General features: G+C 31.7%; 1 protein-coding gene across 1 annotated transcript; it reads right to left on the bottom strand.

Annotated features, from left to right (window-relative positions):
- Positions 1-506: 506 nt before the first annotated feature.
- LOC114726008 (pleiotropic drug resistance protein 2-like) lies at positions 507-9,292 on the bottom strand. The gene is made up of 20 exons (XM_028912567.1): positions 8,686-9,292; positions 8,471-8,591; positions 8,267-8,355; positions 8,085-8,169; positions 7,464-7,754; positions 7,272-7,362; positions 6,201-7,101; positions 5,324-5,484; positions 4,931-5,034; positions 4,652-4,817; positions 4,431-4,541; positions 4,136-4,254; positions 3,556-3,888; positions 2,984-3,274; positions 2,804-2,887; positions 2,580-2,713; positions 2,252-2,479; positions 1,906-2,077; positions 1,527-1,781; positions 507-912 (listed from the first exon to the last, which is right to left on the bottom strand). The coding sequence occupies exons 1-20, from the start codon at positions 9,060-9,062 to the stop codon at positions 643-645; spliced, it is 4,383 nt and encodes a 1,460-aa protein (XP_028768400.1). The 5' UTR covers positions 9,063-9,292; the 3' UTR covers positions 507-642.
- Positions 9,293-15,699: the final 6,407 nt, after the last annotated feature.

Genomic DNA, 15,699 nt, shown 5'->3' with positions numbered 1-15,699 from the left:
TAGTTGAGATAGTGAGAGGTCTCACCCTGCAAAGAAGAAACCATAAATTCAAATATCAAAAAGCGCACTTGTTAAAAGAGGCGAAAACCCTTGCACTCTAAGCTTCCAAAGGGAAAACCCTTAATCAAATAAAAAGAAAAGTTCTCATTTTTCATAACATAATTTGTTTATGAAATTCTTTTTCGATGATAACATATTCAAAAATTATGATGTGATTAGATAAAATTGAATAACATAAATCTTACCATCTGCCAAGCATGGGTTAATTTCAAGTTTGAAAAATAAATCACATTGTTCATAACATGTGATAAAATAAATGGATGGCTTAAAATGTCAAAGTAAAGACTATCTGACACTTTTAGTTTATCATTTTAATTATTTATTTATAAATACATTTTAAAAATACAGTAAATATGAAACTCTCATACTTGAATCTTTTTGGCAACAAAAGAAAACTCTCTCTTACCCTATCCAAACAAAGCCTTGGAACATTGGGAGCAGTTTCGTAACACAAAATCTCACTTTTATTTCAAAAAAAAAAAATGATATGTTACAGAATCAAATTCAAAACTGAACAAAAATCTTTGCAAAAACCCGTAAACACTTTGATATATGTTCATTGCTATATGTGAATGATGCTTTTTATCTTTTCTGGAAATTGAGGAACCTGATGCCATAGGCAAACACTAAGAGGAAGATAACAACAAAAGCAACATGAACCACAGCAACTTGACCGAGGAAGTCATACTTAAACCCCATTTGCTTCTCAAGATATGCTTTAACTGATATGGGTTTTCCTCCGGGTATCTCTACTAAAGACTCTCTGTCTCCCACTTGGGAAGTCACAAGCCCATATATAGTCCAAGCCACTGGGGATGCCCAGTAATACCATCTCCACCATATTGGTATTTGCTGCACAAGTTAGATCAACCCAAGTTTCAGTTCAATGGACAATGGAGCATGATAAAAAGTACCTATTTGGAAAGTAATTATACTGCCTACGGTCTTAGATGTAGAAGCTAGTTAACTAATTCATACAAACTAAGAAAATTAGGTAAGTTGGCTATTTGTAAAAGTTCATACCGGTTTTCCTAAAATATCCCTCTTTTAATGATTTAAATTGAAGTAGTATCAACATGGCCATATGATGTTAAACTGTAATTAGTATGGCATTAGGTAGTTATGGTAGTTATAAAAACTAGGAGTTAGTTATGGTTGTTATAAGAAACTAGCCGTTGGGGGATGAAGACTATATAAAGGGGGACGAAACTGTAACTCGGATGCCACGCCTATTGTGAACAATTCAAGGTAATATTCAGCCTAAACTCCTCTATTCTCTCTCCTAAATTGTGAACAATTTAGGGGTATATAAGCTCATTGTTAATCCTAATCAAGTAGCTCAAACTGTTTTTGTATGATGGATGAGTTTTAAGCAATGATATTTTGCTTGAGACATAGAATTTCAAAATCTGAATTGAATTTTATGCACAGTAAGATGAAGGATCTTTTAGTTGTGCTGGACATACCGTTCTTGGGATGAGAAATCCAGAGAAGAGGTTCCAGAAACTGATGAAGAATGACATAACAATTGCAGCAATTTGGTGGTTTGGTGTGAGAGCTACGGTCATCATGCCATACAGAGTGAAGTAGACAAAGCATGTGAAAATAAAATAGTAGAACCACAAGAACTTGTCTGCCTGAGGTTGGAACCCGATCATTGAGTAGAGGATAGCAGAATAAGCTAAGGTTTGGATGGCAACATAAATTATCTCTATTGCTACCTGCAAGGCAACAAAAAAAATACCAATTGTGTGAATTTGCTTTGGCATTAGGCTTGTCAAGTTTTGTTTCTCATGCTTTTGGCTATATTTTAAAAGTTTGGTTACATCAGGAGGCTTCTTTTACCTGAGCTATTGCATAAGGCAATTCTGAATACATTCCGGCTGCTCTTTCGCGATAGAAGACAGTTCTCTCTATTGCAACAACTGGCTGTACAGAGTTGGTGTTAGTGGCTCCAAGGAAAATAACAGCTGAATACATAGCTCCCAACAGATTCAGAAGATCTTGTTGCTTATGTCTGCAAAAGGAAAACATTGATGATTAAGACATACATGTTAATAATGCCAACGAGATTTTTAATTGTTCCCTTATTCTTTGAAATTTTGAGAGAATTAAAAAATGATGTCTTTTAGGTGATCTTGCAATATATCAGTAGAAATTTTTTGTCAGATTGAAACATAAGTGGACTTACGTTTTGTCTCCTTTATTCCAAAATATAAGGCCAAACATGACACCAACAATTATTGTCATGAAGAACCTGACAACATTATACTGTGGATTTCTCCAGTAAGACCAGTACTGTTTCCAGAAGCAAGCTTTGCATTGAGTGATGAAGGACTGGGAGTATTTTGTTGGGAAGTAAAGGTCCTTAGTTCCAGGCACTTGTGTGCTTAGCTCCTTAATAAGTTCTTCATTCTTGCTGTAAAATAGTAAATATGACAAAATTCAAGTCTCTGAGAAATTTAAGATTAAAAAGGCAAGCAGGAATGCCCAGGAATGCAGCACTTAGTGCCCCTTACTGATATAATTCTGATTTTGTGTATAATTCAGCAAAGTCTACATCAAGTTGAGACTCAGCTGCCGGAGTACTTATCTCCAACATCCACGTGGCAGGATTATGCCCATCTCTAATCTTAGGAACTCCTGGAATGGCCTGCAAAATATTGTGCAGATAGGTAAGATTACAAACAGCTTATTACAAAATTCGAGAACTTTTTATGCAGAGACTAGAAGTGAGACTTACTTCAAAGTACTCTATAAGGTTCTGAGAATGTTGACCAAGAGGTCCACCATATATGATCTGACCTCCTCTCTTCATTAAAAGTAGCTAAAGGAAAGATGATTTTAAAGATGGTAAGAAATTTTTTTTTTTCAAAGCAATCATGGAAAAAACAGTGTCATCTGATAAATTTTGATATTGCACCTCATCAAAAGCTTCAAATATGTCAATACTTGGCTGATGAATTGTGCAGACGACAGTTCGTCCGGTATCAACTGTATTTCTAACTGTACGCATGACAATCGCTGCAGCCCGAGCATCCAAACCTGATGTTGGTTCATCCATGAAGATAATGGAAGGATTGGCAACCAATTCTACTGCTATTGTTAGTCTCTTCCTCTGCTCAGTTGATAAGCCATCTATTCCTGGAAGGCCTACTAGAAAATTCCTTATTGGTTGTAATTCCACGAGCTCCATAACTTCCTCAATAAACATCTATAACAGAGAAAAGAAACCATAAATAACGGGAATAAACATCTATAATTTTGATTTTCAAGTCAAGTAGTCTAAATGGAGAAGTTATTGGTCATTCATACACTGGATTATCTAACTCAATTGGTGTATTTCAAAGTTGTTTTCTTGTGTCATGCGTCTTTAAGCCATTTGAATGATGTATGATCCTTTGTTCTTTTTTCTTTCACAGACAGAATAATTACAAATGGCAAGTTGTACAACCTAACATTCATTTACACATCCAGTGGCCAAAGAAGAAATACCTTTCTTGTTTCTTTTTCAACTTCTTTACCAAGGCGCAGCCAAGCAGAAAAAGCAAGAGATTCATAGACTGTAACATTTGGAGAATGAATGTCATTTTGTTCACAGTAACCACTAATCCGAGCAAAAGTCGCTTGGTTCTTCAGGTAACCAGATATGGTGATGTTTCCTTCAATATATCCGCCAGTTTTTCTACCTGCAAGCACATCCATTAAGGTAGTTTTTCCAGCACCACTCACACCAACTAATGCTGTCAGAACTCCAGGCCTGAAAGCACCACTTGTATCTCTTAATAGTTGCAGCCTAGTCTCCTCAATTCCTTGTTTTTTCATTTCCTGACATAAAAGTTGAAATTTTCTGTCAAATGAACCTTTTACAGGAGCAGAAACTATTGTTGCAAAAGCTACTAAATTTTGTTATGGTTCTTAGCATTACTGCAACCTTATGTTGAAAATGTTTCAGTATGAGAGAAATCTAACCACCGCGAGTTAAACTTGACAATATCAAACTGTATTTTATTTGAGTAAAATGATGATGAGATACAATATAATTTAAAAGAGAGAAGAGGGTATTGAGATATACACGTGGCATATTGATGTAGTAATTGACATGACTAAAAGCCAGAGACAGGGGTTGGAATGGCAGCACCATCCCCTTCTTGGTTCTTGCATTACTATCTGTTGCTTTAGGAGTGTAAAGATCTGGGACAACATATAACACAAAGGTTCAAGAAGCTAAGTATTTAATTATGCCATTAAATGTGAGTGGATAAACTAGAAATATATGCTAACGAAGTTGAAATCCATTCATTGAAGGAGAGAACGAATTCTTCTAGTGGTCCTCTAATATTTGAAGGGCAAAAAGTGAAATTCTATACCTTCAAATTTGGCAGCTTTTGTTGCAACTTTTTTTTCCTTGGGGGATGAAGAATTCATGCTTGCATTGTTGTCTTCTTCTTCCAAAATGATAGATTTAGAATTTCCCAAAGCTGCAATTTCATTTTAAACAAAGTTTAGAGAGTCGTTTCAATTTATGGATTATTGTGAAGGCTCTCTTTGCTTTTGTGATGTGTGTCCTTTCTCTAGTATAGAAACTTACGGTTTAAATATGTCAAAGCCAGAATGAATAATATGTTGAAAAGTAAGGAAAAGCCTAGGAGGGCACCAACAGATATCCAGTACCAAGACTCTTCTGTGAACAAGCCTCTTGACTTGAGAAGAGCCTTCCCAACTGTAGGCTCTGAAATTCTTGTGTCATTATTGGGCTGTGAAAAAAGAAGAAGAAGCAAGAATTAGCATTTAGCAATAAACTGTACTAATGGAATGTCATAGACTAGAACAAGAGGTGTATCCTTAATCCTAATAGTTAACATCTTACATTGCCCCATCTTTTGTCTAGAAACTCATTGATGGCTATGGCATTTTGTCCATACATCATAGGAGAAATATAATATCCCCATATCATCCATGGTTCAAGGTCATCTGCAAATGGGGGAAAAAAAAAAGAAGCAGAGAAATAAAAAAGTTTCATAAGAAGCATCAATTGATACGTGAAGAGTCTCATTCTTGGATATATAGTAATGTTAGAGAGAATTATAAGATTATTAATGAGTTTTCACTTGACAGCTTCAAATGGTGCTTGATCATATGTCACCAAGTATGGTTATTATGAGTTGAATTATGATTCTTTTTTTTTTGGGCTTTTTTTAGTCTCTTTAGATTATTTTGAATATACTAGAAGAAACATTGAAGGGATTAACTTAATTATTACCTCTAGAAACAATGAATCCACCAAGGACAAAAACAATTAGTAATGTGAAGGTGCCAAGTGTATTTGCCACAACTTGTGTTCTTCCAATGGCGGCAATGAAGCGAAAGAGAGAGAGGGCCATTTGATGCACACTGAAGAATGCCAATAATTGACGGAAAAACCTGTAGCAAATAATTTTTATTGATTGTTAGACAAATAATCTTTATTTTGAACAGAGGGGGGAAAAGAAGTAAATTGCAATTTTCCCCGTGATGAAATTGTTTTATCACTTTTATCACTTTAGATTAGGCATCAGGGATGGACCAGAAAGTGTTTTTTCTTTTTCTTAATATTAAATTGTATGTGTGTTGGTTGTCCCAATATTTGAAAATGTTATTTTTAATATCACTCAATTTTTATGCTATACCAGCATTAATCAATTACACTGATATTGCAGAGGGTACACAAAGGTAGCACAAAGATTTTATATAGATTACACCAATTGCAGATCAATTTTTTTTTTTTTTAAAAACAAAGTCAGAAGAATAAATTTTAAACCCCACCCTATTACCAATTAAGGTATGTTTTACTTATTTACTTGTATTTTCTTTTTGTCCATTTTACTCTGGTTTCTAGATAATACAATTTTTAAAACATTTCATATAACAAAGAAAAAATTTTGTTATTTTTCAAATAAAAAAAATGTAAAGTATTGAATAGCCTATAATATTTAACATAAAATTCAATTTTTTTTTTCAAAACAATAAAACTCACAAGAGAATAAGCATGGTATGTATTCATACTTGGAATACCAGCATATTATAGGTATAAAATGAATCGTAATTTTAAAGAAATGACTTGTCTGAGAGAAGACAAATAATTGAAATCTCATACATACCTACTAGCTGCTGGAGCAAAGCCTATGGTATAATAAGTAAGAATGATCCATAATCCTGATTCCATCAAAGAGAGGGGAATCCTAAGGACCCAAATAGGCAAAGCAAAAGCCCAAGCTGGATAAAACATGAAGTCTCTTTGCTTGAAGAAAATTGGGAGTCTCATAATAGTCATTGCAAGTTCCGCCATTCCATTGAACATCACATTGATAAGACTGAAGAACAAGGCACCCAAATATTTGCCTCCATCTTCCATATGTCCATGCTTCATTTCTGTTCTCAGAAACACTGTCATGGTTATCAGAGACATTATTATAATCTGAGAAGTCTTAAATATGTATATAAAAGAGTTTCTCTTCATCAATAGCCACTCCCTTGAAAAGCATGCCTTAAAGAGTTCCACTTGAGAGATCCCATATTTTTCTTTCACTAATGCAGCTCGATGGGTTTTTGTACGATCAAAAGGAGCTTCAAGTTCATGATAAAGCCTTTTACCAATGGTATAGCTTTTGAAGTGATTTACAAACTCAGGCACACTAATATACTGGTAAGGTATGTCCCTTCTAAACCAGTATTGTTGCTGATCTTTTCTTGAAGTAACTTCTTGTAAGAAATCTGCAGCTCCTTTTCTTTCTGGGCATTTGAAGCCAACACTGTGGAAGAAATCCAGAATGTTCTCACGTGGGCCTTGATAGACTATTTGGCCTTCAGAAAGTAAGATTATGTCATCAAAGAGGTCAAAGGTTTCTGGTGCAGGTTGCAGAAGAGAGACTATCATAGTAACATCCATGATATGGACCATCTGTCTCAAGAACCTAACAATTTGGTAGGTTGTGGAACTATCTAAACCAGTTGAAATTTCATCCATGAAAAGAGCTTTTGCTGGTCCAACCAGCATCTCACCTACATCAGTGTAAGAAAAAAATAATGTTTTGGTCAGATAAACACAAAGGTAACACACTTAAGAGCCATTTGCGCATTTTTACCTGACATTTATTAGTATATAAGATATATATATAGCTACTTTAAGAATCTTATCATGAAGAACAAAACCTTGATTTATGAATACATACCAGTAGTTAAACGCTTCTTTTGTCCACCTGATATGCCCCTTCTCATCTCATCTCCCACCAAAATATCAGCACATATTTCCAGTCCAAGAATCTGTTACATTGTATTATAAAGTTTTATGCAGGGAAAATTTTCTGCTGACTAAAAAAGCTATATATATATATATATATATACATGGACTTCAAAGTTCAAACCTTGAGAATATAATCTGTGATAAGGCTCGTTTCTTGACCTGCCATTGCTGTGGCTTTCATGAAAGCATCTATCTCGGGGTCTGGTTTGATTCCGGCCTCTCTTTCTCTCCTTGATAATTCTGATAGAAGATCATACCTTGTTCCAACCCCCAAGCAACGTCCTGAGAAGTCCAAGGTCTCTCTCACCGTCATCTCTCCATGATGAAGATCATGTTGGCTAATGTAAGCACATGTTCTTTCTGGAACAAATTCTGATAACTCATGACCACAATAAGTAACTCTTCCAGAGACCTGTTGATAAATTGCATCATCTAGAGTTAAATGTTGGAACTGCTTTAGACACAATATCTTACTGGCTTTTGGTTTATTACAATCCATCATGAATGGCTTCAAATTAAAAAAAAAAAAAATTATAACATCATTCACATGGGATAAATGGTAAGAGCCACTTTGTACAATGTGTGTCAAACGTGTTAGGTGGAACTTTACTTTTGAAAGGTGCACATGCATATTTTGTAATTAAAATGTGAATTTAAAAAGGGAACTCTGAAAACGACATAAAGACAGGACAGAAAAGTGGTATATGTTTTATATCACAGCAAATAAGTGTCAAAGTCATACCCTTATATCTTTGCCCAGCTTTGCCGCAAGTGCTTGAAGCAACGTGGTTTTCCCTGATCCTGGAGGCCCTAGAAGTAAAGTCATTCTAGAGAGAGAAACAATTAGCTAATAGAATTCGACTTTTACTGAATGAAAACCCATGAATAATGAAGTTGAAACATGAATTTGCCAATTATTGGTACCTTGATGGTCTTACAATTCCACTGACATCTTTCAGAATCTTCACAACCCTTTTCTTAGATGGGAAAACTTTGATTGATCCCAGAAATCCCTATTGTCCACGATCAAGGAAAAGACAAAATGTTACCAAATTCCAAACAAAGATAGTAGTGGAACAATGAGTAATCTTAAATCTCTCAAGATAGGTTCCTTTCAAATTGAAATACCTCTACCGCATTCATAGTAGAATTCAGCAGTGTTGGCAATGCCCTTGTACCAAGATATGCATCTCCTTCTACTGATAGATTCTCAAATCTGACTTCAATCTTGGGAACCTCAATTGAAACCCTGGAAAAGCAAAACATGAAACTTGGGAGTCAAATTTTACAGAAAACTAACCAGATAACCTCAAAGAAAAGTGTCTTATGGAGATCAAAGTCACCTATCAATTCTGTCCCTTAATCTATGGAGGAACTTCTCGTTGTCTTCATCGACAGTCTTCAGTATACTTTCCAAGAGAATCTTCTTCTCCTGCATGCCAAGCTTGGTAATGTCAACTTCTTCATAGTTAATTCTTCCATTGTCAAGAACTTGCTTGAGAATCCCTTTCTTCATCCTATCATATGTGGGGAGTCTCTCTATTGATGCCCACTTGAGTTCTTCTTCATCATCATCCTCCTTCCTGCTTCTCTGAAACACATTTTCTGGTCTCCCCATCAGGTCAAACAGACTCGAAGATGTCCTTCCAGATTTCGACCTCTTCCTTCCTTCACTCATTGACCTCACAACATCCTCTGCACTCAAAATTTCTGCAGCCATACTGATCAACAATGATTATCTTGATTTCTGATTCTTCTACCTTTTTCTTGCTCTGTTTTGTGAGAACAAGAGTTTTTTCATCTGAGCATTGATGAAGAAGATTCAGAATGAAAGCTCAGAACTTGAAGTAATATATGGAAACTGAGGTCGTTCATGGGTAAGAACTAGAAAAGGTTTCTGAAACTGAAAATGGGGGAAACAATATGAAGGAAGCACTATGGAGTGCTGTGTTATAGGTTAGGAACGAAGAATCTATATAAAGCCACTCTCAGAATATTTTTGTTTCAATCATAAACTTCGAAAACAATGGAAACAATGGAACTTTCCATTGGCGCGGTAATATGTAGATTATAGAGTCTGTGTTCATGAAGTAAAGGAAATGAAAGAAAGCGAAGGTTGAGAATCTTCACAGTTCATAATCATAAGATACTTTTTAATTTAATTAGTGCTGGCAAAAAATTAGGTGCAGTTTTTTCCAATGATAATAAAATTATAAGTTTATTTTTCACTGTGATTTTCACTATTTAATTTCTAAATAAAAGTATAATAATCAGTGGAAATTGTCGTAAATAATACAAAGTCGTTAGCAGCATATGTAGAAAAATATAGCTTTGCATCATTGCGTGTCAAAGTCAATCATGCAGGGATAGGCTAGCAAGTGGTGCCAAAATGTACGAAGATTAATTATTTATGATTTTATTTAATCATAATATATAAAGTAGTTACCAGGTTCTTCAGATTTTGGTGAGAAACACTTTGATATTTCTGTCCATTCATTTTCTTACTTAACAATTTCGTATTTATTGTTATTTCTTTGGCCCCTCATGTCGGCATATTTATGATGTTCCTATATTTAGAGGTGCAAATTAGATTTTATTTAATCATAATATATAAAGTAGTTACCAGGTTCTTCAGATTTTGGTGAGAAACACTTTGGTATTTCTGTCCATTCATTTTCTTACTTAACAATATCGTATTTATTGTTATTTCTTTGGCCCCTCATGTCAGCATATTTATGATGTTCCTTCTTTTGTCATAAATGTAGAGCTTAGATAATTAGTACGTTTCTTTAATATAAAAATTAGTTGATTAATTTGAGTAGATAAAAAAAACTAGTTAAATTAGTTATTTATAATAAATATATGTTGTTTTTTCTAAAATATTCTTGCTACTATTATTATAAGAACTATCTTAGTAAAAATTGAATAAATATGAAAGATAAAGTGGATTAGAGTGTTATATTTAGGACTAAAATAAAAGTTAAATAAACTTTTATATTAAAGACCGGATGTAGTACTTTGTAAAAATTAAAAAAAAATGGTTAAGTTCGTTATTTATAAAGATGTGTGTTGATTTATTAAAAATATTTTTTAATTATTTGTATTAAAAACCATCCCTTTAATTGTTGGCAAAGAAAACTATCCCTTTAATGAAACTGTTTTTAGTAAGCGCAATAAATAAGGATAATTTTAGTAGGAAGAAAAAGATAACTAAAAGTATTTATAAATTTATGAAATAAAATAAATTAAAATATTATATTTATAATTAAAGCAAACCTCTTGATCCAACTCTGAAGTACTTAGAAAGAATTACACATATACTAGGTTTCATGCTGAAATAGTAGGGAGTTTTTGGGTATATAAGCACTTTTATGTATAAAGCCTCCTCCAAATTCTTTCAAGAATATTGCATGGATCGACTCAAAATTGTAGAATTTAGTACTTGAAAATTAAATTAGATTTTTTTATATAAATCTATATATAATTAGAGGCGTAAAAAATTTAATACAACTAAATAAAACTGAAGACTGAAATTACATTTGGAAGCACTTATGCTTTCTTCCTGCGAAAGCACCGAATTAAGGAAGTTAAATCATGGAAGTAATCATTGTTGCCTTTACTCATTAATTAACTAATCCCTATGTTTTTAAAGTTATCTCAGTTAGTTTTAAAAAAATGTAAAAGTTAAAAAGCATAAATCAAGTCATTATAACCACATCAAACGTCTTTTTACAAAAAAAAAAAAGCATGAAGTTCTAAGTTTGAATATTCTATAAAAAAATCATGAGTGCGGAGTTATAGCAAAAATAAATAAAAATAAATAAATTAGTGTCATTGTGCTAATTGAGATTTTAATGGGCCACGCACAAATATAGTTGTAGCCTTGCAGGTCCTAAAAAGATAAAAACAGGAAAAAAAAAATTATACAGACAATAATAAACAAAGAAATTTGAACTGTACAGGGATTTTTTTTTAATTTTAAAAAAAATCAAGCACCTATTATTACTAATTATATTCAGATTTGAGCATTTTCTAACAAATAAAAGTACTTTTCATAACATAATATTTTTCATCCAAAATGATAAAAATTCTGAGATTTGTTTAAAATTTTAAATCGAGTACCCAATTAAAGTACTGATAGCCACAAATTTTCGTGAGTACAACGTTGTCTGCGTGGACATTAGTACGACAATATTATTCAGGTCAATGAAAAATAAAAATTTTAGATTATTCTACTAAATGAAATAAGTTTAAATTCGCACATAAAATTTGCAAACACTACAATTTTTTTAAAAAAATAAAATACATATTTAGTCTTTTAATTCTAATATTATTAATTTTTAATGACAATTCTTCGTGTTAATTATTTGTTATCTTAAAAATTAATTTTAATATATCAATATCAACAAATATTTTATCAATATTTAAAATTTTAATACTGACATTTTCTGAAATAAAATTAACGATACTAGAATTAAAATAATAAAAAAATCACTCCATAAAATTAAATATTAAAAATATTTACCAAACAAAAGACTACAAATACAAGTTTTACCTTTTAAAGAAGACAGATTGGAGTGACGTGGGATAAGGGGAAAACAATGTGTGTGTGCGCGCGCGCGCGCGCGTGACGTGGGATAAGGGGAAAAAAATGTGGGCGCGCGCGCGCGCGCGTGACGGGGGATAGGGGAAAAAACTTTTAATTAAATTCGCCCATCCTCGTGCTCCGCGAGGCACCAACCATATCGTTTCCTCTATTTATTTATTTATTTTTGCCAGCGTTTTCTCTATTTATTTAATTACAACTTATTTTTGTCTCTTAATTACAAGCAATCTTAATATACATATTTAATTCTCTACATTTTTTGCATCAAAATTTTCTAATTACAATATAATTACAATTGCATTATAATTAACAAGCGTATAGCTTGATCATGGACTTTTAGAACATAAGCAAAAAATTTAAAAAAAATCAATATTTTTAGAGAAATAATTATTGCATCGCTTTATAATTATAGTATTTAAGAGTTCTAAATAGTACTACAATTTTTTTTAATTTTTATGTTATAATGCCATAATTTTATTAATATCATTGTTTTCAATAATATACTCCCTCTGGTCATTTTCTATATGAGAATTTTTTTTTTGGTTTCCCTTGATCATATTTATAAGAAACAAAAAAATTTTGTTTGGAGTATTTATTAAAATTTTCATTTTATACCCTTATCGAAAAAAAAGTATCATTGATAAGATCAATTATTAAGTAAGGTCATTTTTTAAAATAAATTTGTATTTTCAACATATTTATTAATCCTAGTAACTTTACATTTTTCATCTTGTTGGTCTCTTATGAAAGGAATGGGAATTAATTTCACATATAGTTCCCTTATTTTTAACTATATTTGTCAAGGCAATTAAGAACGTGTGAGATTTTTTGCTTTGCCAACAAATTGTCAAAATTAGTTATAATGTTGATATAACTGAAATTCAAGTTTGTCCCCAAAACTAACGAAGACCACAAACTCACAAGTCACATCAATTTCATATATTGAAGAAAATAATGACTCTCTCCCCAGTTTATTAGAAACAAATGATTTTTGGCCATAGATTGTAAACATTTTATTAGTATTCGATTCATCTGTACTTTCATAAATTTGTCAAATTAAATCATTGTTCAATAGGAAGTTAAGCAATTTCGATAAATTATTAAACAGTATTAAGACGTCTGGGTAAGAGATTAAATAAAAAAGAATAAAGAAGGGGAAAAAAATGAAATGGTCACAGGCGAGGTTTGATTGTCATAATCATACAGCTGTACATAGTTTTATTTAATTAATTTAATTATGATTAAATTATATAAAAACATGATGACTCATCATATATTATCCTTTGAACATATATATATTTGCGTGTATATATTATTTCCGGTTCTTAATATAAGACCTCATTTGATTTTTATTTTGGTTTTAAATATAAGATCCCAATCTATTTTGTCTCTTATATTTATTTATTTTTTTTAAGACAGTCTTTGTAATAATAATGTTTTAGTCAATTCACTTAATTAACAAGGATATTTTAGAAAAGACAATATTTATTTATTACAAATACCTAACTTAACTAGTTTTTTTGATCTACTCAAATTAGTCAATCAGTTCTTATATTAAGGATCGGAGCTAGTATATATTAGCTGGGCATCATTAGGCATAATGTGGATCAAATTGGAGAAATCGTGGGTTGAAAGAGAGGGCTTTGCCTTAAGAGACACCCCAAACAAATTATTAATTATTTTTATATGTGTGCATTATGATTCAATAATTATATTTTTGTATTAAAGAAGTTTGGGAGAGCTAGATCGTAGAGAGTCAATATTTTTGTTTTAAAAAAAAAATTCTTATAAAAATACTTATAAATTACTTAAATCAATTTTTATATCGATACTTAATATTCTTACTCACATCGCGTGCTTACTTATAGAAAGACTTTCGTTGGCCTAATAACTACTTTTTTGATGTTATACGTATAATATAATAATTAGATATTTAAAAAAAAATTTGGATAGTTGGGTATTTAAAATATTTGCCCGTTTGTCTGTGTTCATGAGTGTTACGGATAGATGTTGGCAGTTTTTTCTTCTTCTCATTTTTGAGAAAAATATCTCAGGTTGTTAGGATAAAGTTTTGGGTTTAAAGTTTAAGTTGTGACATCAATAGCTAATTTAAAGAATAATAATTTTAATTATATAAAATAACAAAAAATTTATTAGGGCTTAAAATATAAACTTAATTTGTCAAAATACTAGTGGTTAAAATTTTTGTTGTCATTTCATATAATTAAAGTTATTATTTTCTTAAAGTGGAGTCGCAATTGAAATCAGAATCACCCCTTACATAGAAAACTCAAGCCAAACTTTTTTAAAATACTAGTTGTTATTGTTAAAAATTTTGTTGCTATTTTAGTGAAGTACTCCTCCGGTTTAAATATAAACCCTTATACTGTATAAAGTCTTATATTTAGGACCGTAAGTATTTTTCCCCCTCAAAATGACTCTCTTCCCAATAAATCTTGGGAGAATTGCAATAAATACATTCACCAACAAAAAAATTTCATGACAACTAAACAGCTTGTAATAAAAAGTTCTAAAATAGAAAATAATAAAATGTTTCAACTATTCACTTGTTATTGAGATTTTTAAATGATTTTTTTTTTTGAGATCTCATAATAATTCTTCATAATTCTTTGGTGGCCGGCAACAAAGAGAATCTATTTTTACATACAAGGGCGGTATTGTGCTTGTTTGGGATCATGGTGGAAATTCTTTATAAGCACGTTTCACGTAAAGTAAGAAAATTTTTATTACATGCTTGTCTCATATTTAGTAAATTACTATTAAAAAACTACTTATAAGTTATTCCAAACGGACCCATTATCATTTGACTTAATTCCAAACAAATCTCTAAAGACTCCAGAAAAAGGCCATTTAAGGTTGATTTTTGCGGCCCACAAGGTTAGTAAATGGATGGGTTGGTTAGTAAAATAAGTGAGCCTGTTTTGAGATGAGTTTTTTCAGCATGTATTGGCCAGCCAGAGGCTAATTTTCTTTATTTTTTTAATTACAACTTTTTATTTTAATTGTAATAAAAGAATTATTATTTTGCCCTCAATTGAAGCACAACCTTATTTTATGAGAGGAACTTATTCAAGGTATGATTTTTTTCTTTATTGATTTATTATTTTTATATTAATAGAATAATTATACAAAATACATGTGTTTATTTAAGGACCATACTCACATCAAATTTTTTTATGCCCGTTATACCAAGTTTTTCAATCACACATGACCTTATATTTTATTTTTTATCATATATATTTATAATTAAATTATAATATTTCAAAAATAGGATACATGACTGTGTGATTAGATAACTTTGATATTTTTATTTAATTATATCAATCTATGAAAATAAAAAAATCAGTTTGAATTTAATCTATTTAAATTTATGATTTAATTTAAAATTTTAAATAAAAAAATTGGAAATAGCACAAGACAGGCCTTTTCTTGCCCCGGGCGCTAAAGACTAGTGGAGGCCCGCCAACCCTTCCCATGATATGTATAGCCAACTGATCTTAAAACAGGCTTACTCTAGCCCGCCCCCCTTAAGACTAGAGGAGGCCCAACATTACCAGCTCTACGTCTTTCTCCCCATCAAATTCCTTCAATTCTCACAATCGTGTTCAGAGGCTTTATCCTCAACGTTTCTAATTCAATAGAAATCAATCTCAAACCCTGACTTGAAAATATTATACCCAAAAAAGATATACATATATTCCTCCAACCCTCCGAAGCTGGAACAATGAAC

Source organism: Neltuma alba, unplaced genomic scaffold (assembly GCF_004799145.2).
Source record: "Neltuma alba isolate B1F8T4 unplaced genomic scaffold, ASM479914v2 tig00012322_pilon, whole genome shotgun sequence".
In the NCBI taxonomy this organism is placed as follows: Eukaryota; Viridiplantae; Streptophyta; class Magnoliopsida; order Fabales; family Fabaceae; genus Neltuma; species Neltuma alba.
This window is presented reverse-complemented; position numbering and strand designations above follow the sequence as displayed.